This window comes from Plectropomus leopardus, chromosome 12 (genome assembly GCF_026936395.1).
Source record: "Plectropomus leopardus strain MGB_pleo_1.0 chromosome 12, ASM2693639v1, whole genome shotgun sequence".
Classification (NCBI taxonomy): domain Eukaryota; kingdom Metazoa; phylum Chordata; class Actinopteri; order Perciformes; family Serranidae; genus Plectropomus; species Plectropomus leopardus.
This window is the reverse complement of record NC_142187.1, coordinates 20,128,567-20,151,130: the sequence shown is the minus strand read 5'-3', so window position 1 is coordinate 20,151,130 and position 22,564 is coordinate 20,128,567. Positions and strand designations below refer to the sequence as shown.

General features: G+C 40.5%; 1 protein-coding gene across 4 annotated transcripts in view; it reads left to right on the top strand.

Moving 5' to 3' along the window:
• The first annotated feature begins 8,422 nt into the window (after window positions 1–8,422).
• ephb1 (EPH receptor B1) overlaps window positions 8,423–22,564 on the top strand; it is a 205,225-nt gene continuing 191,083 nt past the window's right edge. For 3 of the 4 annotated variants that reach the window (XM_042497108.2, XM_042497106.2, XM_042497107.2), the window contains exon 1: window positions 17,143–17,358. In XM_042497108.2, the coding sequence (XP_042353042.1) occupies window positions 17,295–17,358 (64 nt within the window). In that variant the 5' untranslated portion in view covers window positions 17,143–17,294. Of the gene's footprint in view, window positions 8,777–10,425; window positions 10,522–17,142; window positions 17,359–22,564 lie in introns of those variants that run through there. The other variant, XM_088085417.1, reaches the window with a different exon arrangement.

Below are 22,564 nucleotides of genomic sequence, written 5' to 3'. Positions count from 1 at the left end.
AGGTGGCAGTAAGGTGAATATCCACCTCCAGACTGCCAATGAAAACAAAGAAGAACAATGTTTTGGGAGTAAATTTAGCAGGAGAAGAATTTTCAAGTAGTCGATATTAGTATTAGATTTCTAAAAGATATATGGTATTACCCTTCTGCAGACACAAACAGACATGTACCACTGCATGTCAAGGTAAGACTTGTTAACTCACATATCCACTCATAAACACAAGTATTTATTTTGCAGTACACACTTGGCGTACACGTCTTGTGATGTTTTTTTTACACTGTAATATTTTGACTTGCTGCAAAAGTTCTCCATAGGCCTACTCCGTGATATACTCTTTCCTTGTAGAATATGTGAATATTTATAAAGCCCCAAAATTGAAGACTTCAAACTACCTGTAAACAAATTTATGTTTACATTTAATTATACTCACCAAAATGCACTGTGAGCACCCCTGAGGTCTAACCCTCATGGCCGTCCATATCCGATGTTTACTATCTTGCAGTCTTCTTCTTCCCTGCCTTTTGCTGGCACATTGCAGCATATCTCGGCATCAATGAGATGTTCACAACTGAGACATTTTGGCAGTTAAAAAATAATAGAGGCTGAGAAGCAGCTGAGGTTGTGCCAGTGTGAAACAATAGAGGAAAGTACATGTTTTGTGGTATTAACACTATGCCTGTGCAGTTTCACAGTATCTCAGTGGTATGTTATATTGAGGATGTATGTAGTGCACACTATGTCCCACCAGAGGAAAGTCTGGTGGAACAGGCAGCTGAGAAACACACGACTGTGAGCGGTGGGGATAATGTTCCAGGACTTTACACAGTAATTAGCCCCACATACTAATACCATCATACACCATATGCCCCAGGAAGGAATGAAAAGTAGATAACGCCCAAGCTTAATTATTACCCAACACCAACTCCAGGCAGTGTTAGAAATTACCTTTGCAACATATTTCCTGGTGTAAGATGTTATATTGTTGTACTGGAATTGAAAATTAGAGACAACAACACGGTAGGTGCCCAACACCTATCATCTCCGTTAGGCAAAGGACCAAAAGCAAAACTGGCAAAATGTAGCTTTTTAAAGTTAAGCGCAATAATTAAACAAAGGATGTGACACACTGAAAGGTCTTTTGTCTGAATTAAACAATACTTTAGAAAGTAATTCAACAAAAAGGAAAATATAAATTACTTAATGGAGGGATTACAAGAAAAAATAAAAAGTAAAAAAATGGATTAAGAAATGCATTTAAACGATTTTGCAATAAAAGAGTTTTCATGGGGTTATCAACAATACCAATCTACAGTAAGGTTAAAAAAACTAATCTGAAGAAAGTCAAAACTGTTAAAATGTCATCTAAATAGTTACAAATTAGATAACAGCGAATTCTCTTTATATTTTGTCAAGAGTCCTTTGTTTTTTTCTGCATGCAATATTTGAAATAAACTTTGACATCTATCTATTTGCTTTCAAAGGTGAAACTGAGCCTCTTTCTGAGTTCCTCGAGCATCAGCCTCTGAGGGTAAGCTTCATGCAGTAATGTGTATTGCCGTGTATGAGTGCAGTGGCATATCTTGGTCATTGGGTGGCGCTGTGGCATCACCATATGGCCGATCACAGCAGTAAATCAAGTGTTGTGTGGATGTGTTTTCACTCAGTGCTGGGAAGCGGCTGTGCTCTCACAACAGGCATGACTTCCTCGTGCTGCACACACAAGGAAAAAGAAGCAAAAATATATAATTAACAGAAAAGCTACAGTGTCGACACACACTTCTCCAGCAGCTTGGAACGATTCCTGATGACACTCCAGCTGATATTTGAGCAACCCACTGGGACCTAAGCCATCTTCTGTGACCTGAAACAATCCATAATGACCTCTGACCCGCTGACCTTCTCAGTTGTCATGTTGCTCCTGGAGTTCAGCTGGGAGTGGACGGTCTGCTGAACTTGTCACTCTGTCTGTCTTGGAGGACAAAAGAAAAGGACAATCCACTTTGTTACACCTTGAGGTGAACTGCTACAGTGCATCTCATTTAGTTATGCTTCATCACAAGATATTTGAGCAAGGCAGAAGCAAACAGTGGAGCGGACACAGTGACATTTCATAATGTGAAAAGTTACTGAAATTAAAGAACCTGGAATATGATGAGACCCAAGTAAAAGCTGAAATTATGCTTCTTGTGTTCTCTGTGGTATGCAGAGCATTTGGGGTGAATTTCACATCAGCTGCAGGGTCACCTCCCTCCTTTGACCAAAGTATGAGTGTGTTCAAGATTTATGTGGCCTCTATTTGACTCTGTTTACACAGTGAAATGGGAATTTGCTGTCTTCACACCCCACATTTACAGGGGTATAAATGGTATTTTGATGGAAAATTGATATTATTTCTTCGAAACAGTATTAAAGAACATGCAAGGATTAGAGGAGTACTTCACCCACAAAGTTATCATTTGGGTATCAGGTTAGGTTGAATTTGTGAAGAAAACTATTTTTCTCAAATGCCTTCACAGTGAAAGAAGAATCTAAAAACAAAGAAAATTCTTAGTGAAATGGAATAAAAGTGGTGCGTGTTTAACAACAGCAAAGCCATACCAAAACATCTGTTTAAAGACTCTTACACAACTCTTGCAGTATAAATAAAGTCTAATTTATGTCATATGCTCAATACTTTTCAAACACATGTATTTTTGCTAAACCTATTTACTATTTAAAATACTTCCTCACACGAGTAGCACACCTGGGGAAGTGAGAGCATTTAAATTGTGCTCTTGCATTCTACTGAGCAGAGTTCAAATGCACGAGCGTGCCCAGGTGTGCTACTTGTCCAAGTGAGAGACTGTTTATGCAGAAGTGTTATAAATAGAAGGGTTTGAGCGAAAATGCATGTGTTTGTCAAGTACGGAGCATACAGCTGGATAAATTACACTGCAGGGGTTGTTGGAGAGTTTTTAAACAAATGTTTTGATATAGTTCTGCTGTTTAATACCTCACTTCATTGAAAATTTTCCCTGTTTTAGATTCTTTGTAAAACATGGGGGCGTGCAAGAAAAGGTTTTTTTTTTCCCATGAATTATTGGTAACACAGAGTGAGTAATTGATATGCAAATCATCATTTTGGAGGTTAAGTTTTTCTTTTAGTGAGATCAGTTTAGTGATAATTAAAGAAAGCTTATTTGCGATCTCTTGGGGTGTCAGTTTTATAATACATACATACGAACTGTATATAGTATGTAAAATAGTGTATATTATAGATTGCTGTTTTACTGTATACAAGAAATCTATACTACTATTATGTACTAACTGGAAATAATTAAACAATTGTGCTAACAGGTATCAATCGACCTGCGACTTTGGAATGCTACTAGCAAATAAAGCAGAAAGAAAGCCAAAGATTTAATATTGTTTCGTTATCCACGAAATCGTCAAGCTGTCTCATCACCATCCATGATTTATTTAGATTTCCAGCTTTGAGCAGGTCTCCCATTTCCTCTTTGAATTGCATTGTGGTAGCTTCTTTTATGCCATGTCAGCGACAGCCATTGCCTGAGGCGTTATGTTTTTTGTTTTTTCTGTATGTATGTATGTACATCCCTTTCTTGTGAATGTGATATCTCAAGAATGCCATAACTGAGTTTCCTCAGATTCGGCACAAATGTTCACATGGAATCAATGATGTACCAATAAGATGTTGAAGGTCAAAGTTAAAGGTCACTGGTCCATTTCATGCTAGTGTACACAATATCTCAAGAGGGCCTTGAAGGAGTTTTCTCAAATTTGGCACAAACATCCACTTGGACTCAAACATGAGTTGATTAGAATTTTGTGGTGGAAGGTCAAAGGTCAAGGTGCCTGTGACCTCACAAAACTTTTGTTATAACTCAAGAATCTGTATGCTAATTATGACAAAACTTTCACACAAATGTCTGATAGGATAAAATGACAAATTGATGATATCTTATATGCAAAAGGTCAAAGGTCAACTTCACTGTGGCATAATAATGTTCTCAAAAACACAATTCTGGCCGTCATTTAACGCTGTATATCAGGAACAGAAGGGGAGACATTTGGTTAGATACTAAACTGATGTGCATAAAGCATCCATGTTTTCAGACAGATGTAAATTGCAGCTGCAACTAGTTTGCAGAGGCTTACAATCACAAGGAGGTAATACTAGTTTAATGTGCAAATACTGACATATAGTATGTAAAGTTCGTCTTTTTTTCCAGTGTGAAAATGCTACATACTCAACATCTGTGTAGACCTGACATGTGGTATGGAACTGTTGCGGCAATCTTTGATAACAGATAAACAACTATACTTCCAAGAAGAACAGTGAGGCAGTTGGGATATCCTCAGAAGGTGTGGAGTCACTTTTGCAATTTCTTCTGTCCAAAAACTGAGCACTTGATGAAGATGCTGTCACTGTGAAAGATTTCAACTTTTTAGGAATGAGAGTGCTGGGGGACTCAGACCCAATGGTCCCTTAAATCTGGTTTCTCATTCCACCTGTCTTGTGCCCCGGGTAAGCTCTATCCTCACACTATACACACACACACACACACACACACACACACACACACACACACACACACACACACACACACACACATGCATATTCGACAGGTCATCCATCAAGCCCTCAATGAGCTGAGGATCTGGGGAGTGTGGTCTAAATGAGAAATCATTGACTGGGAAACTGTGTGGTAATGGGGTCTGCTTCTGATTGGATAAGGAGATTGAACCAAGAACGGAGAGATGACGGAGCCACCTGCACTTCTGTGGTGGAGGTGCAGACTAAAAATGAGAGGGCAAAATGAAGAAAAAGACAGACATGGGAAAATGCAGAGAAGGAGCAACAGTGAGAGATAGGACTGAAACTGTTAATTGCTTTTCTCACTTGTGCTCATTGCTTCTAACCACATAACACAAAACACTGATTAACAATTAGTAATGGTCAACAAGTCAATGCTGAGTGATAGTGTGTTTTAAGAGTGTGCATTACGTTGGTAAGTACAAATGTAACACACATTCTGTGTGCAGAACAAGGTTTTGACATTTAGGATTTGACATGGGCTTTGTTGCATTTTGTGTGTGCTTGAATGTGTGCATGCCCTGTCATCGAGCCTGCAACAGGCCGATAATTCTCTGAGCATCACCTGGCAGCAATGTTTATTGATCTGATGATGCATGCTGGGAGGAAAGATAGCTTTCAAAGGTCAATGTTAATATCAGAAGGTCAATGTGCTAACTATGCACTATTGTTTGTTTGCAATGTGTGCGTGACTGCGTAACTGTTTTGTAGACGCGTGCCTGTGTTTAATGAGGTCATTATCTAAATAACACATGTCCAAGTGCATTGTTGTCCCACAGCCAAGTATCATTTTACAGTTTCAGTCCTCCATGCAGAGAGCTTATGACATTTACTGATGGCTTGTGCATCTTTTTATGAATCCTTTTGTTCCTTTTCTGCTGTCACAGCCACCATCACACCCTGAACCATTTAAACCATGTCTTTGTTTTTGAATGCATTAAGTGTGAAAACATGCACATTTTACATGTAAATGTAGTATGGAAGAAATGAAGGTGCACCTTTTTAATTTGAATTTAGTGAACTCATGGTGCAGAATAAGATCACAAATTGGAAAACTAAATATGAAATACAAAATCACAACAATGACTTTAAAAACAAAATGCAATCACAAACTCCAACACTTAGCTGGCAGAGCAATTAATAAGAAAAGACAATGCAAAATTGCAAAGCAAAACAAACAGAACTTTAATTAAATTGAATCTGTCTCATAAAACAAATGAATGAATCAATTAGACTTAAAAAGAGGCATCGTGTAGAGGAGCTCCGACTGCAGAACAACCTCTGCTGTTACTAATCTGTGTCCCTGTATTCATAATAGTTTTGACGTATAAAGCATTGAATTGCCAATTACTATGAGCATTCAAAGTGGTGGTTCAACAACCCAACATTTTTGTCAATGAGAACTGTTCATATGGAGGATTGTGGATTGTTTCTGGAAGGCTTGCTGCTGTTGACAATTTTAAGTGTAATTTTCATTGCTGTGCAACCCAATCACCAGAATCAAATGTTGGCATTGTACATTTCTGCAAAACAGGGGTATTTAACATTTGCATGTTATTATGTAAAAGATATATTGAAATGTTTCTTTATATTTCAGCCAAACCGTGTTTAACGTGGTTATGTTAAGGCACAAAACCCCCAAGGTAATGGTCAGAACTATGTCATGTTGATATATATATATATATATATATTTATATATATATATATATATATATATATATATATATATATATATGAAACATGTTCAGAAACATAAAATGCCAACATTTTCTTCTGGCAGCTGTGCTGTGCTGTGAGCACCAGAAACTAAATTCCATTCACCTCCACTGTATTGGGTTAGTGGTGTGGCTGAGCATCCTGGGTTCGCCTAACTCAATCATTAATAAAAAAATAAACGGGACAAAAGATGGTGTGACAGCTTCAACAGCAACCGCTGGCCTTTTTATTTTCTTGGCTCCCAACAGTGGAAGTTCCCTAAAACTTTTCTTTGCCCTTCAGTAACTTAGAGGGCCATCCAATGTCGAACAGTCTGTCACACTGGCATAAATCTGGTAAAAACTAACTGCATGGCTAGTTAAAAAAGTAAGCCTCTTTCTCTCTCTCTCTCTCTCTGTCTCTGCTTTGGCTCTGATTTGTGATGTAAACTGTTTGCAATAGCCACAAGGCTGCATGTTTTAATGTTTGTCAGTTTAAAGTTATTGTTTAGTAGAGTCAATGATTACTTTTTGATGACTTTTTTTTTTTAAATTGGGAACATTAGTAAGCTATATTTAAAGAAGTCTTTCCTAAAGCTAAGGTCCTGGTTCTAATGAGTCGCCACTTGGCAAAGTAAAATGTGTAACAATCCTGTGATGTAAGAATTATTTTTTCTTGTCAAATAGGGGAAGAGGATTGGTTTTTGCAGCACTGTTCAGTTAAGGAGCTGTGTGAGGGGTTGTTATATTTCTCCTTTGCTTCTCGTAAACTTGACCTGAAAACGTCCTCAACGCCTGCACATCTCTGCCTGAAGTCTTGCAGAGTTAAACTTAATTGTCTTCATTCTCAATTGTGTGCATGAGGTTAAAATGAATATAAAGTTTGCATCCATGTCTTTTATGAGCATTTTCAATTTGGGCATAAAAAACTGACTGAAAACCCCCTAAAACAACAACAAAAAAACAGATTCAGCAAATAACATACAGTCATAACATAGCCCACAGGCCACTGCAAGCTCTCTGTTGTGTCTCTGGATGGGTTTTTAACACACTTACTGTATATGCACACAGTGCTGTTACCGACTCTTCAAAGAGAATATGGCTGTAATATGAGTTGTTTAAAACTCTCTTTCCATTGTTGGATGTAGTGTGCTCTATGTTTTTATCAAAGACTTTACATCAGTTGTTTTCCTCCATTCCTTCTGAGCGTTGTTACTGCACAGGATGTGCAGCCTCTGGTCACATAATGTTCACAGTAACAGGAACAAATTTTCGTAAATCTCCGGTTATATACAGGTCAAAAGCACTCTGCTATTCTCTTCTCAGAGACATCATATCTTACATCAATGAGACATATTTTAAAAAATCTTAAATAGAAATATTCTAAATTTCATAACAACAAGATGAACACAGATGTATGTACTAACTGTATGTACTTTTTTGTTTTTTGCTATTTAGATTCTTTAATTCTTTCATGAATTTACCTTTTTTTATTTAACTGGTTAGTCTGCTTGCCATATCATTATCGTCTTATCACTTTATGTCTGTAGGGGTTTTTCTTTTTGTTGCTGTGTCTAATTGTACTGCTGAGACTACTATTATATATTTTTGTTTTTTTCCCTTTTCTTTTAGGTATTAGTCTAGCAGTCAGATTATTTTATATATGAAGTTCTCTATACTCTTATATATGTCTGTACTGCTTTTATATAAATTGTCTGTACTTTTATTTTGTGTTTGTACTGTATTTCAATGTGCAGGACCCCAGAAGACTTGGGGGGTCATTTGTGTGCTTCTAATGGGGATCCTTGAATAAACAATGTACACTTGAGGTATGGGTGTGACCATAGACCACATATAAAGATCTTTATAAAAAATAAATAAATAAAATAAGATAAGATTAAATACAATAAAAATCTTTATATAGTTTCTATGGCATGGATATATTATAAGGAAGGTGTATGGGTGTGACTCATGGATGTATTATAAGGAAGTCTGGATACAGCATGGATGTATTATAAGGAAGTCTGGATACAGCATGGATGTATTTTAAGGAAGGAGCTGCTCAGTGGCGCATGTGTGACTAGTGCTCTTCTTCTGCAGTGGTATAAATGCACCTGACTGGGGAACTAGCGCCACCTGTTGCTTACCTCTATAACCAACGCCCAACGTTCTCATAACAGTAGTAAGTGGAAAAGCACATAAATTCCCATTTTATTTCGTTAATTTGTTGAAAATTCGGCTTGAATTTGCGCTTCATTTGAATGAAAACTCAACTACTGGCTTTCCAAAGCTTCTGGAAATGCAGAGGAAAAGCCTCAGCGTGTTTTATGTGTGGAAGTCATGGGGACGTGCTCAGTAATGACAGTTTAAAAATGAACATATCGGACAGACATCTCCAAACGAAGTTTTGTCAGCGTCGGAGGATTTTTTCCCCCCTGTATTATGTGAGGATACCTTCAAGAACCTGTTTTTTGACACCGGAAAAGTAAGTCAGTCGTGTGTTTGTTTGTGTAGCATTTGAATTGTTTGTTGCTAGCTAGCTACTTCACTGTGTTAGCCGCGTTTGCTATCTTGCTAGCCGCTGTTGAGTCGAGAGCTTGTTCCTAACGTGGATTATATGGCAAAGTGCTTTTATACATCACTGTTTTGATTTTAGCAGTGTCACTTATGTGTGAGTTACGTTTGTATTAATTGTGTAGACTATATGTGTCAGTTTCCATGTTAGACACAAGTCAGAAATTTGGCGTGAGCGTGAGCGTGTGCGTGCCTGTAATATGTGTGTTTGTGACAGGTGACAGTGGTGATTTTTAATGATATTGATAATATCCTCTCTGTAATCTACCAGGCATGGAAAGAGAACATTTTATACAGATTTACATTACATGCACATTTTAAATTCATAATTTGTTTTGGTCTTTATCACCATTAAAAGTTTTTGTATTTCAATCTATGGTGTGAAATTGTGGAATACTTTAAGTATTAACCTGAAGAAATGTTCAAACATGAACAAATTTAATAGATGAACGAGAATATGATTTTCATGAGGTGCGTGGGCGAAGAAGTTGTTTGACAGTCACCAGGGATTATTGTATGATTTGTTTTGTACTGTTTTGTATTGTTTCCTTTGTCTACCTTTCCTCTTTTTCTGTTAAAAAAAATGTAGATATGTTTACATATAGTTATATATGGTCTGTATAGTTCATAATTTACATATGGTTATATATAGTTTAAGACATTTCATTTATTTAAAAATGGAAGCAAGTCAATTATTTTTCAATAACTGATGGAGAAGGGGTGGGATTTCATTAGTTTTCACTTCCTCTCACTCCTTTTGACATGTCTGTATGTTTGTGAATGTTTACATGTTCATTCTCTGCTTTGATCAAGCAAGATAACTTGCATTTATTGTCATTGAACTCACAATGGCAGGACAATCATACAGTTTGTAGACATGTACTAAGTAGAAACCTAGAGGTGAAATTGATCCATTTACATAAAAAGGCAGGAAACAAGCAAAGTAATGGTTACCAAACACAAAATTTTTCCTGCAGGGTAGCAGACGTGTCCACGGCAACAAAGTATAAAGTCAACAGCGAGGGCCGCTGCTCTGTAGAAAATAAAATATATTTATAGTTAGAAACAAACAGTTAACTGCGTTTCATTTGTAATGTTTTATTTTTATTTTTTAACAGCCCATATGATACGAGAAGCAGCTGGCTTCTTGGTATTTTCACATTATCTAATCTGGCCCCCGTTTAAAAAAAAACAACTTTGGACACCCCTGATTTAGAGTGATACATTTGCAGAAATTGAATATAATATAAGTGTTTTTATTTAGTGTATAATCACCTGAAAATAAGATTCATGTTTTTCTTACCTTAGAATGAGCTGTTTATATCTACATATGGAACGGATCCTTGTCCACAGAGATTGCTATGTTACACCGCCGTGTTTCTAACTCAGCCCAAAACAGATAAAATGAAACACTGGCTCTAGTTGGGGCTCATTGTGTTTTTCTGTTGGCCACTGTAGTTAGGAAAACCTCCACATCAAGCCACAACAGCATCAGAAATACACTGATTTTTAATGTGAAACTCCTTTATTAAGTTGTTTTTTTTTTTTTTGAATCCCCAGGTCCACTGTTTTAGAGAGGAGGAGACCTCTGTGGATAATTTGGCTCCTGTTAAAGACCTCATGAACGTCTGGATTTCAAGTCATCAGAGAAAAAAGGTGAGCACGCATTACCAGGTGCTGGGATAGTGCCCTGTCTGCGATAAGCCGAACAGCATCGGAGAATCTGATTTGTAATGTGAAACTGCTTTATGCAGTGTTTTTTCCCTACCACTAGATGCCATTAAATCCTGCACAAGGTTAATTTAACATGATATAATTATATTCCTTATTGTCACACTCATTCTATCATCCTCTGGTACCACTTAGTTAAAATTATTATGAACATTTCAGTCTACCAGTGACTTAATCCATCAGTTAGTACTCTCATCAACTGTGTTGCAGTGAAGTGCTACTTTCTTTGTATTCAAATGCTGCTCTGGAGTTTCATTTGCTGGGTTTTGCAGAGGTCACCCTATGACAGGGGATCAGTGTATGGCAGACAGAGGGCAGATTGATTTGACCTCTGTTTTTCTCTCCTCTTCCACTGCCAGATGTTTATCCCATTTAGCGTGACAGACTCAGGGATGTGGGTCGTTGTGTGCACGTTCTGTCCATACGTGGCTCCACAAAGCAATGGCCCTGGCTGAGGCAGACTGAGGTTGATAGATTGTACTGAACTATCTGTCACAGGCCAGAGGAGGGGAGAAAAAGACAGGTCGGAGGAGACAGAGGGGATGCATTTTGATGGTGTCCCTGTGAAACAAACAACTAGATGGGGGAATGAGTGGGATCGGCTGTCACTGGGAGCTGACATGAAGTGATGAGCTGTCAGGCTAGTTTTGTTTTTCCTCATTAACAAGTCCACCTCCTAAATGTCGCTTTCTGTAGCCAGAAAACTACTTTATGAGCCTCTCCAGTCGGCTGGCCCATGATAACGTGTTCCAGGATACAAAAAACAATTTACCATGTGTCAAATGTTGTTGTTGTCAAGGCAGCTCTTCTGAAGGAGGTGGAAAAAGGTTGGTGCATAAATTGAAAGGTGCATCACAGTAGAGGGGGCTGAGGCCACACGGTTAATAGGAAGCTTTCTTAAATGCTGCTAGTGCATGAGTGACAACCCCATTAACCTCTTCTGTGATTAGAGATGCCTAATCACGAGAAAATGAATGCATCCTAATCACCATGGCCATCAAGGAAATAATCAGTGAATTATTATAGGGTCTGGGCATGATTTGGGGCGATTTGGATTTTGCATGATTTTGTGTGTTTGACACACTGTTTTTCAAATGGTGGCACCTTTGAGAGATGGATTGGGTTCTTGCTGCCAGAACATTGTCTGCAACAGAAAACCCTATGGCAGCTGACAGAGCCGAGTGACTGAGGAGGGGGATGCACCAATCTATTATCCATCACTCTGTGTTTGAGTCTGCTGCACTGCACATGCACGTTTTTAGTGTGAGCACATGCACGCACACACACTCGCATTAGAGTAAATACAAGTAGAAACATAGACTGAACTCACAGTCAGTCTCTGTCTTGCTCACGCGCACACACACACACACACACACACACACACACACACGCACACACACACTCACACACACTTGACGAAGCTGTAATGATGCTCTTACTCATTCAAGGCTGAGACGAATCTCCTCATTGTGTTGTTGTGATTAATGGTAACTAAAGAGCTTGAATCTTGAATAGGACGAACGTGAGCTAACAACTTATTAATCAAACTGCAATACTTAAAGTAAATAATGCTTCAGCTGCATCTCAGCAAGGAGAAATGGAGTGTAATCCCTCCTTTCTTTCTCTCGCTTTCCTTACAAAAACATAAACATTTATTAAATCTTTTTGAAATAGATATTTTTCATGTCTGTTTTGTGTATGTTTGTGAGCCTGTTTCCTGTGTTAGAGAGGTGCAGTGAATGTCTCTGAAGTGTCTGTGTGCTGATAGCAGGGGACAGGTACCATCAGTCTTGGCATCATTGGCAGATTAATGAGAGTGCTGTATTTAGCTCCTGTCCTGTCTCCCTGTCTGACCTGCTGTCAGAGGTTCTACTCTCGAAACTTAAAAAACAAAAACACCTTATGCTTCTTACATGAGTTTTTACCACAAGCATAACACTAACCTTCAAACTTTTATATATGTCTGATTGAATACAAATGGATAGCAGGCAGTGAGAGTTTTTCACAGCTGTATCTACATTTTGAGTTCAGTGGAGAAAATTGTCTTTTGAGTTCTACTTTGCAGCATAAACACAGCGCAGGCAAAGACGCTGGCCTTTGCCTGCGCAGCCTTTAAAAAATACATTTTTCAGGCAAACTTAACCAACCTCAAGCATCCTCCACATCGAACCTATTTTCCATCGCCTCTCTTGAGCTGTGACCCAGAAAGTGTATGACTGTAGCTGGGACTCACTAGTGAGTCTTGACCCTCTATTTGGGGAACACTGGTCCAGAGCACATCTGTATTCAGCCCTGGCTCTGTACTCATATTGTCAATGGCCAGTGCACGGACTCCCGAAGATGGATGAAGCCAAAGCCCAGTCTAATAACCAGTCCAGCCCCCCAGGGTGGATGTAGCACTGCGCTCCTCTGTCACCTGGGTCCCTGCACTGTCTCCATATTGACTCAGGCATTTCATTTTCGGGCATTCATATTCATCACCAGACAAACCTCTCCAGCTTCTGCGGTCTCTGGGAAACATCTTTCCTGTACGTCTGCTTCTGCCTTTCTCATTTTGTGCCATTATAATCACCCAGCTGTTTCAGGCGTGTATTTCCTTGTCACCAACTCTTTTCTGTGCTCTTGTTTATCTAAATAATGAGTAAATATTGCTGTCTTCATAAAATGCACTACGCCTTTTCATTGTAAAGGGTCTTGTGTATGGCAGGTACTCTCTGTTCTTAATGTTGTTTTGTATTTCCTGCCTGGCTCAATTGTAAAACTGAGCGACTGTGATTTTTTTTCTCTGAACAGGAATCAGGAAACAGGAGACAGATAGCAGAAATGCAAAGGTTATGGCAAGTTGGTCATGGAGAGGTAGATAGTGGCTGGATGTTTACAGGTCAAAAGCGCAATAACTTCAGGGTCAGCTCACAGGATGTGGAGAATGGAAAAATGTTCAATCAAACACATGTAAGAGAATAACCCACCTGGAGAGGTTGCCTTTTTATTTAGTCTTGAATCCGGCCTTTCTTGAATGGAGGAATGGACAAAAGATAATGGAACTGGGATGCAACACTTGCAGGCTTAACCACACAGAAAAAAATCAGGCCACAGAGAGAATGAGAGGCTCTCTACAATGTTTTTGGGCTCAGTATTGGTATTGGGCTGAGGCTCTCGAGCTGAAGTAGGCAAGTGCTTGTGCGGCTTTGTTCGGATCATTATCTGAGTGCTGTGTGGGTGAGCGACTGCACGCACATTTGTGTTATTGTATGCGTGCGGCTGTCTGTGTGTGCATGTATGGGAGGATGTGCTACAGCAGCAGCACTATTGTTCCTACCTCCCCTCGTACTCTTCCTTCCTTCCTTCCCCTGCAGGGTGTGGACAGCAAACAGGGACAGATTGCTATGTGCCGCTCCTGTATTTGGAGATGACCTGTGGAGTCATAGGTGATGATGACTGGCCGGGTGAAAAATAAGGCCAGGTGGCTATCGTGGGCCTGCATGGCAGCCAGCACCGGGGGCCATGCTGTGCCGTGCCTTGTCGCACTGTACCGCCACTCCTCACCACACCATTAAAAATGACGAATGCGCTCATCAAGCTGTTTTCCCAAGTTAGCAACCGCTGCCTGATGCTCCTGAAGCACTGTGGCTGCCCCACTTCATCTGCTGGCCTTTGCCACAGCTGGAGCAACCATTTATTAAATGTGAGTCACTTTTCATTTACAGTGTGTTTGATTTTTGCCATTGTAAAGGTTAGGAGTTGAATTGCAAAGGGGCACAAAAGATGGATGCAGTGAAAACAATTTAGGCTTGTTGGAGGGAAAAAGCTGCTCATACTTAAGGCCCCAGTGTGTAGGATTTAGGGGGATATGTTGGCAGAAATGGAATATAATATAATAAGTATGTTTTCTTAAATGTATAATCACCTGAAAATTTGAATAGTCGTGTTTAAATTACCTTGGAATGAGCGGTTTATATGTACATGGGGAGCAGATCATCGTCCAGAGAAATTGCCATGTTGCACCGCCATGTTTCTACAGTAGCCCTGCACAGAAAAACCAAACAGTGGATCTAGACAGGGCCATTGGCGCTTTGGCGTCAGCCACCGTAGTCAGCAGCCCCTCCTTGATAAGCTTTAAACTGCTATATTCTGTGTTTTTACAGTTCAAATCACTGGGTCTGTTTGCTTTGCAGATAATGCAGCTCTGTATCTTTGGATATTAAGTTATCAGAGAAAAAAGCTGAGCACACATTAAGTTATTAGAAAAAAAAAAGCACACCTTAGCAGGTTGCTTTGTCATCTCAGACATTCCCAAGAATGCCGGAGAAACACTGATTTGTAACTCATAACTACTGTATTCAGTGTTTTTACCAGTTTAAATCACTGGGTCTGTTTGTTTAAGAGAAGAAGATACCTCTCTGGATAATTTGGTTCCCTGAAAAAACCTCCTGAATGTCAGGACCAGAAATACTGTGAGCACACATTAGCAGGTGCTGGTCTAGTGGCCCATCTGCGACATGCCAAACAACACAGGAGAAACACTGATTTGTAATTTGAAACAGGTTTATTTAGTGTTTTTACCGGTTGAAATCACCTGGTGCATTTGTTTTGGAGTGGAAGAGAACTCTGCAGATCACTCTGCTCCCAATAAAAACCTCTTAAACAATGAATCCTGAAGGAATTCTAACTGGGAGAAGTTTCAGCTGGTTGCAATCTGCAATCCTCACAGCTGAATGCCCCCTAAATCTTACACACTGTTCCTTAAAAAGTGTGGCCTCTTTAAGATCTACTAACTGCAATGAAATATAGTCTTTCATGTCAAAAGCTACATAATATTTGGAAAACCCGACCGTTCAACCCATTCATTAAGTCCATAAAAAGTGAAGCAGTTAAAAAGTATCTGGGCCAGTATGCTGTGAAGGGACAGCACAGAAGTGTTAGGCCATCCAGTGGCCCCGGGTAAAACCAGGCCTACTCAGCTGTAGATTAAAGACTCCATCCCAGTTCTTGAGCTCCAGGGACTTAGGGGACATATCTAGCCCAAGACAGGTGCATGGTTCTGGGCTACAAGGCGGCAACTGTCCCTTTCCACTACTGAGGCAGACTGTGGTCCTCTGCGTCCCTGCGGGGGGAAAAGCCCATTGTGTGTACCATCTGTTGGAGCACACGCACACACAAAAGGGGTGACAGGGGCAAGGGGAGGGAGCTGATGTGCGGTGCCTGTTTAATATCATTAGGAGGGGCAGTTGGATTTGCGAAAGCTATTAAAGAACATTCTCAATGCAAATGAGGTGCGCACTTGTATGAGCATAATGGGAGAGTAAGGGTGCCAGACGATGTGTTACTTTGGTATTTTAAAATTTGTTTGGTTTGGACTTATGTGGCTGGTTGGAGTTGGGGAGTTGGCAAACACTGTCAGTTTAGTATAGACATATGTAACTGGTAGTGTTCAGCATTGTGTTTAGGTGAAGTGGCCAACAGGACATCTTTTGAGGTGATCTCTTTTTATATGTAAATATGTAAATTGAATCCTCTGTCAATCGTCATTGACTTGACTTGAGCCACTCTACCATGGAAAACAGCAAAAGAACATAAAAAAGAATCAGTATATTAAACAAAGACAACATACCTGAAAAAAGATTTAAATAACAAAATCCTCTATTAATTATAATTGATGTGACTTGAGAACCTACACAAATGAAATGACATAGGAATGTGTTAACATGCTCCACAATAAATTTAGGCTAACAGGTAAACTAGTTCAGTGGAAAGGCTAAAACCACACTGCCACTTAGCACTCCTATGGAGAACATTAGCAATGGGACAGAGGTAAAGGTGGGACACACACATATAGTGGGGACCCTCAGAAGTCTCAGAAGTTCCACATATTGATTATCATCTGGAGGCCTAACATGTCAGTTTATAACTATTTGCTCAGATTTTGTGTAATTATAAAACTACACATTATTAACAGATACTCTATCACACATATTCCTGGTGTATAATTGACTCTGTTACACATAGAGTAAAATAACTTGCTCAGCTGGCTTTTAGGAAACTTAATTTTTGCAACACTTGTGATTTTTATAAATTAAAACTTTAAAGTCGTTAGTGAGGATGATATTCATTGTAACACACATTTAAAACAAGGGAAAGTAAGCAGCGCGCCGTTTGGGAGCCTGATAAATAGTTCAACAGCAGTATTATTTTGAACCAGAGGCTGACGGACCACTGAACTACAGCATACAGTCGTTTAGATCGTCTCCCATGGGGCAGGCTTGGCTCTGTTTGTGTGTTTGACATGCAGTAGCTGCAATCATCCGACTGGTGGTACTATTTGCCTTCAGAGAAGCGGACGTGGCTTCAAATAGGTCAAGGAAAAGTTTTGTGTTTTGACAATGCGAGGTGGGCGGAGCGGCGGGACGGTGATTGGTTAGCGAGTTTCAGCTCCCAGCCGGTGATTGGCCTCGGCGGTCTGTGTGAGCAGCAATGTCGGGTCTCCCCCCCACCTCCTCCTCTCCCCCCACTGCTCCTCGCACCCCCTCAGCCCCTACACTCCTGATTGTCACACATTGTTTACTACGGCTTGAAATGTGACTCACAACACAGGCTATCTTGCTGGAGTACCGCTCTGACAACTGAGGGATTCTTTTTGACGCGCACCGTGCGTCTTGGTTTTTTTGGGGGGGACAGGCTGTGGAGACTACCTTTCTGCCATGACAGTGGATTTGTTTGCGCTTTTATGCGTGCTGGTCATCACATCATCCTCTGCGATGGAAGGTAAATAAAGGATTATTCTCGTTTTAAATGTGGAAATGGTCCTCTCCAAGACGCGCTGCGTTTGGGGATGCTTGCAACGTTTTGTGTTGGGGTATTGCTGCGCCTCGGGCATACAGGGATGTCATACACGTGGATCGCAGCAGATTGCCGTGGTTATTCCTTTATTTCGGAGCGGCGGTCCTCCCGCTCCGCTGCTTGTCACTGGCGTTACTTATCCATGTGAAGAACGAGACTTTAAATGTGTTTATCGTTTAGGGTAGTTTATCAGTGCGCTCAAATCAGTTATTCTCACTCCTTTTCTACACAGGAGGAGTGCAGGACAGGAGGACGCTCCTGCAGAAATTATGAGAAATTAGTGTCTCATTGGGAAACGAAGCTACATTAAGTGTCAGTCAAAGCTCCAAGGATTCCTGTCACGTTTTTTTTTCATTAAATTGCACATATATGATTCACTATTAAGCCCTGAGCATCACTCTGTGGCATTTAATATTGCAGACACAAACTCTCAAATTCTCTATTTTACTTTTTCAACTAATATATTAAAAAATAAACAAAAAACATATCACTGCAGCGTCTTCCCTTTCCTCACACCGTCCCTCTGTTTTCTCTCTCTTTGTCTTCCTGCATCTCCTATTTCCTAATTTCTTTCTCATGCACACTCATCTAGACAAGCGGCAGGGCCACTAGTAGCTAATATCGCCTCAGTTAAACATGTTTTTCATTTCCGCTGTGGGACCCTGGGGACCCAGCACTGGGCTGTAGTCTCAGTTGTTGGCTGATGGATGGATATCCAGACAGCATCATGGATATATAGTTTCTAACCTCATTTTATCGTACAGTAGCTCAGCCTTGCCAATAAAACATACGCAGGAAGACACCATCTTCCCATGGCTGTCTGTGTCCCCTCCCAGTAGCATAAATAAGTAAATTAGGAGCACAAATAAAGTGAGTTTTCTCACATGCAGCTTCTCTCTTTAATCATTTACAACTCTGCTCCTGGACTGCTCCCGGCTCCGGCTGTGCTCTTTAATTCGGCGGCGGCTTTCTTGTTTGTTCTCATCAGATTTCAACACAGCTATGGATACCAAGCCCAGGCCCAAATTGCTACCTCTGCGAGGATGGATATTTCTGGGGTTCAGTTGTTTACCCAGTGTGAAATGACAGCAGAAATGTCAATTCGGAGAGATGAGTGGAGGAACTAGAGGGAGGAGGTGGAGTGATATTTCCCTGTGAGGAAAGGGGTTTAGAATTTCTCTCTATAAAAGATGGGATGAGAAAGAAACAGATGGGCAGGGAGATGGCCCCTGAGTTACCTCGGTAACAAGGATGAAAGTGATTTCCTTGTTTGGGTCGCTAATTGAAAGGAGGTTGTCCCACGGGCAGGTTAAAATCTTCACTGATGTGAACTCCAATCTGTTGCTCTTTTATTTTGTGTGTGTTTCGGTGTGTGTGTGAGGGAGAGTGGAGCCATTGACCACATTATCCCTGCCTCTCCTGTCACCCTTAATCTGATTACGAGTCTGAATCAGAGGATAATCGCATAGTGTCAGAGATCTGTGTTTGCACATGTGTGTGTGTGTTTGTAATTTAAGGAGCGGCCCCTGACCATATGGACGCATACTTGCGATGAACAAATTATTTGACCTCCCGACAAATGCATACACTTACCGCAAACACTCCACGCATCATTGATGAAGTGATGAAATGCGTGGTAGATTGCTAGATGGGACAGCTGAGCATTATAGAAAAATGAGACGGAGTGGCAAGTGCGTTACAGTGTGAAAGTGTGTGTTTTTGTGTGTGGATCATGTGTACTGAAAGGCCAAACATAGTTTGTGTAAAGTTGATAATAAAACTTTGGACTTGTTTAATTAAAAGTTTCAGCACACACACAAAGGCACACAATCTCACACACAAGAAGGCATGATTTCTGCAAAAAGAAATGAATTCACTGACAAGTCATTGAAGGGGCAGTCAGACCTAAAGCAAAGGGCTAGCAGAGAGGAGAGGGGAGGAGAGGATTTGCATGCCATTAGAAAAAGAAGCATGTGCAGTGCTCTGTTTCCCCCTCATTTGTCTTCTCTCTCTCCATTTCTCCCATCATCTTCTCTCTGCCTACTTTCCTCTTTGCCTCCCGTTCCCCCCTCATTTCTCTATTCCTCTCTGTCTTCCATAATTCTCTTCACTAATCTCCCCCATTCCTCTCTTGTCTCCCTTCTCTCCTCTTCTGCTCGCTCTCTCCCCACGGTGTGCGTACGGTTCTTGCCAACAGCAGCAGTAATTCTCCCCTACTTACAGAGCCATTGCTTATTTCTGTTTGCCCTTAAACCAATTAGACTTAGATAAGCCTGCTCATTTAACGGCCTGGAACTGGGTGGTGGAGGTGGGAGCCAACGAAGGGAACGGGGATGAAACACAAAGATAGACAGGGACCGAGGGAGATAAAAAAAATAAAATAAAATAAAGATGAGAGAGGCAGATGGAGAGTGGTCAGCTAGTTTCACACTAGATATGGCACACGTTATACAAATGAGTCGCCTGCCATTGAACAAAGCTGAAGAAGTAAAGGAGCATCGAGTTATCTCAGTTATCTGACATAGATAAGTGCACCACGCTACACTGGGGGTAAAACAGCAGCAGCATTCAGTGTAAGTATGATAAGAGAACATTAGTAATGTGCTGTAACCAGTCCTTAAGGATGCTGTATTAAGTACCTGTACTATACCATGGCGATATCTCATCCTCAGGGGCCAAGTGGATGGAATGGAATATATTGTAGCTCCCTGCATAAATAATATGAACGATAGCTCAAGCATCAGATAATAGTTTTAGAGGTCAGAACCACACACTGTTGATATACATTAATCAGGAGTGTTAGAGAGGCATATTGATTAGAGAGGTTAGAGCTAGAGCAAACGACTGCCCTGCTGAAGTGTCCTTGAGCAAGACACTGACTCAGCTCCAGGGGTGCTGTCTTCTAGCTGACCCACTGCTCTGACCCCACTCTAGAGAGAAGTCAGCCTCCTGGGAGTCATAAACTATCACAGTACTGTTATTCTGTTGGTGACTTTTTTTGTAGTCAGAGCAGCAGGGAGCTGAAAATGTTTTTAAACTTTCTCTGAATGCAGTTGCAGCCTTGTAAAGTGAACACACAGCTTTGCCAGTCCGCCATCTTGCTGCGTGTATTGTGGTTTGGCGAGGCTCAAGAGGCATTTGTATGAGACAACTGTCAGTTCAAATAGGGTGCACGGTTGATGATTGACAGTTCTTTGCTTCACACAGACAAACGCGTTTGTGCCCGCAACTGAAATTTTGAATTTCCTTTGGTAGAAGTGTTCGCTGGGCTTTGCCGCAGGACAATTCTGAAGACATTTTCAAAATCGGTCCGACTGTGAAAGCTATAGTTGGTAACTTTTATGAAAATAACTTGTGTGTCATATTTGCAGAAACAGTAACTACATTCTAAAAGTAGTTCATGAGACAGTCTGTTGAAAAAAAATGTGCCCCTCCACTTCCTTCTACTGCATATAATGACATTCGCCAGAATCCCCTGCAGAGCACCAAAAACAACCAATATCAACCAACTGCAGTCAAACTGACAAACTAGGCAGGGCTGGTTAAATATGACTCACAATTCTCTCACTGCATTGCATATTTCTCTTCTTAAATATTTCAGAAACATATTTGAATGTACTGTTTAACTGTAAAATGATTTTGTTAACAGGCTGCCATGCCATAAATAGTCAACTTGAAGTACCAAGCACCCCCTCATTTTACAGCTAAGCATTACACTGAAATATGCTTCTGGAAATGTAGGCGAGAAATAGATATTGCAGTAACAGAATCTTGATTTATATTCGAAAGTACAACCACAGTTCATGAGCCATGATTGACATGAATGACAGCTTCGTTAGAGACTCCTCGGCTGGGATTGGTTGTTTCTGTACATAAGGCCATTAGAAGTGCTATAAGGCAATAAAGTAGACAGAGGAATGTGATTTTTTTTCAAGATTATCTGTCCCATTAAGTGCTGTTTGAGTATAGTGACAATTTCACCAAATATATGTTACCAACTACATCTGTAGGGTGAAAAGTGAGTTTTTCTTATCATTTTATGTTTAGCTATTAGGCACTTGGGAATACTGTATTTGTTCCTATATATTTCATTACATTTGAAGAAAACAAAGAGTAGTCTCATTCAGGGTTGGAAATTAGCACCAGCCATCAGCCAAATGTTGGTAAAATATGTCTAAACAAATGTCACATTTTTACTTAATATATATATAATATAATATATATGAGCACAAATGGACTAAAATGAACGCCTCATGCACCTGACTGGACAAATAGATCACTTGCTGGGCTTTAATTGGTCACTGCTTCACATTTTTGAACTAGAGAACATGTTGGCTGCTTAAGAAAGGTCACATTTCCTCCCATATCTCCCACCTAAAAATACACCAGCAGTTTCAAAATCCTGCTTCTTTTGATATCTTTTACACCTGGTTAAAATGTTTGGCAGTTTGTCTGAGCGGCGAGTCGCATCATCATAAACACACTGCAGGTTCTCAGGTTGGTCCAACATGTATCTGGTCAGGCTGAAGTGATTCCCAGTTACTTCACAGACTTGAATCTGGTAGGAAAAACTGAGCTTGTATTGATACAGACGGGCTTTGTGAGGCTAGTGAAGTATTGAGTTAAGAATACTGGATGATGTGAGTTGAGCGTGCGTGTGAGCTCACCAGCTGTGCAGAGGAGACAGCCTGTGAAAAGACTCCTGTTGAGTCTCTAATGGATGTGAATGCAAGATTGCTCCATTCCCCGGGTCTCTCATTTCATATGGTTAGAAAAGAGAAGAATGAAAATATAAGCGCAACATAGGCCCACGGGTTGAGGTGGTCGGACTGAAAAGACATAAAGAATTGTGTGTATGTGTGAGTGCTCACATGAGTGTACAAGTGTTTTTTGGCCAAGGGCTCTAGTGCTGACCTGGGACCACCTGAAGTAGAATTCAATTTTCCAGTCGTTTTGTACTGCAGAGTGTGTATTGTACGTTAAGGTGCCTGTGTCGTCAGTAGAGTGCTAAAGCCATTATGGCTGGCAGGGGCAGCAGACATGGCCTCATCCAATAATGGAGGCTTTATTTTGTCCACAGTGAAAAGACTACTCGGTTTTAAGGTGCGCTTACGCGGCCTAGTCAGCTATG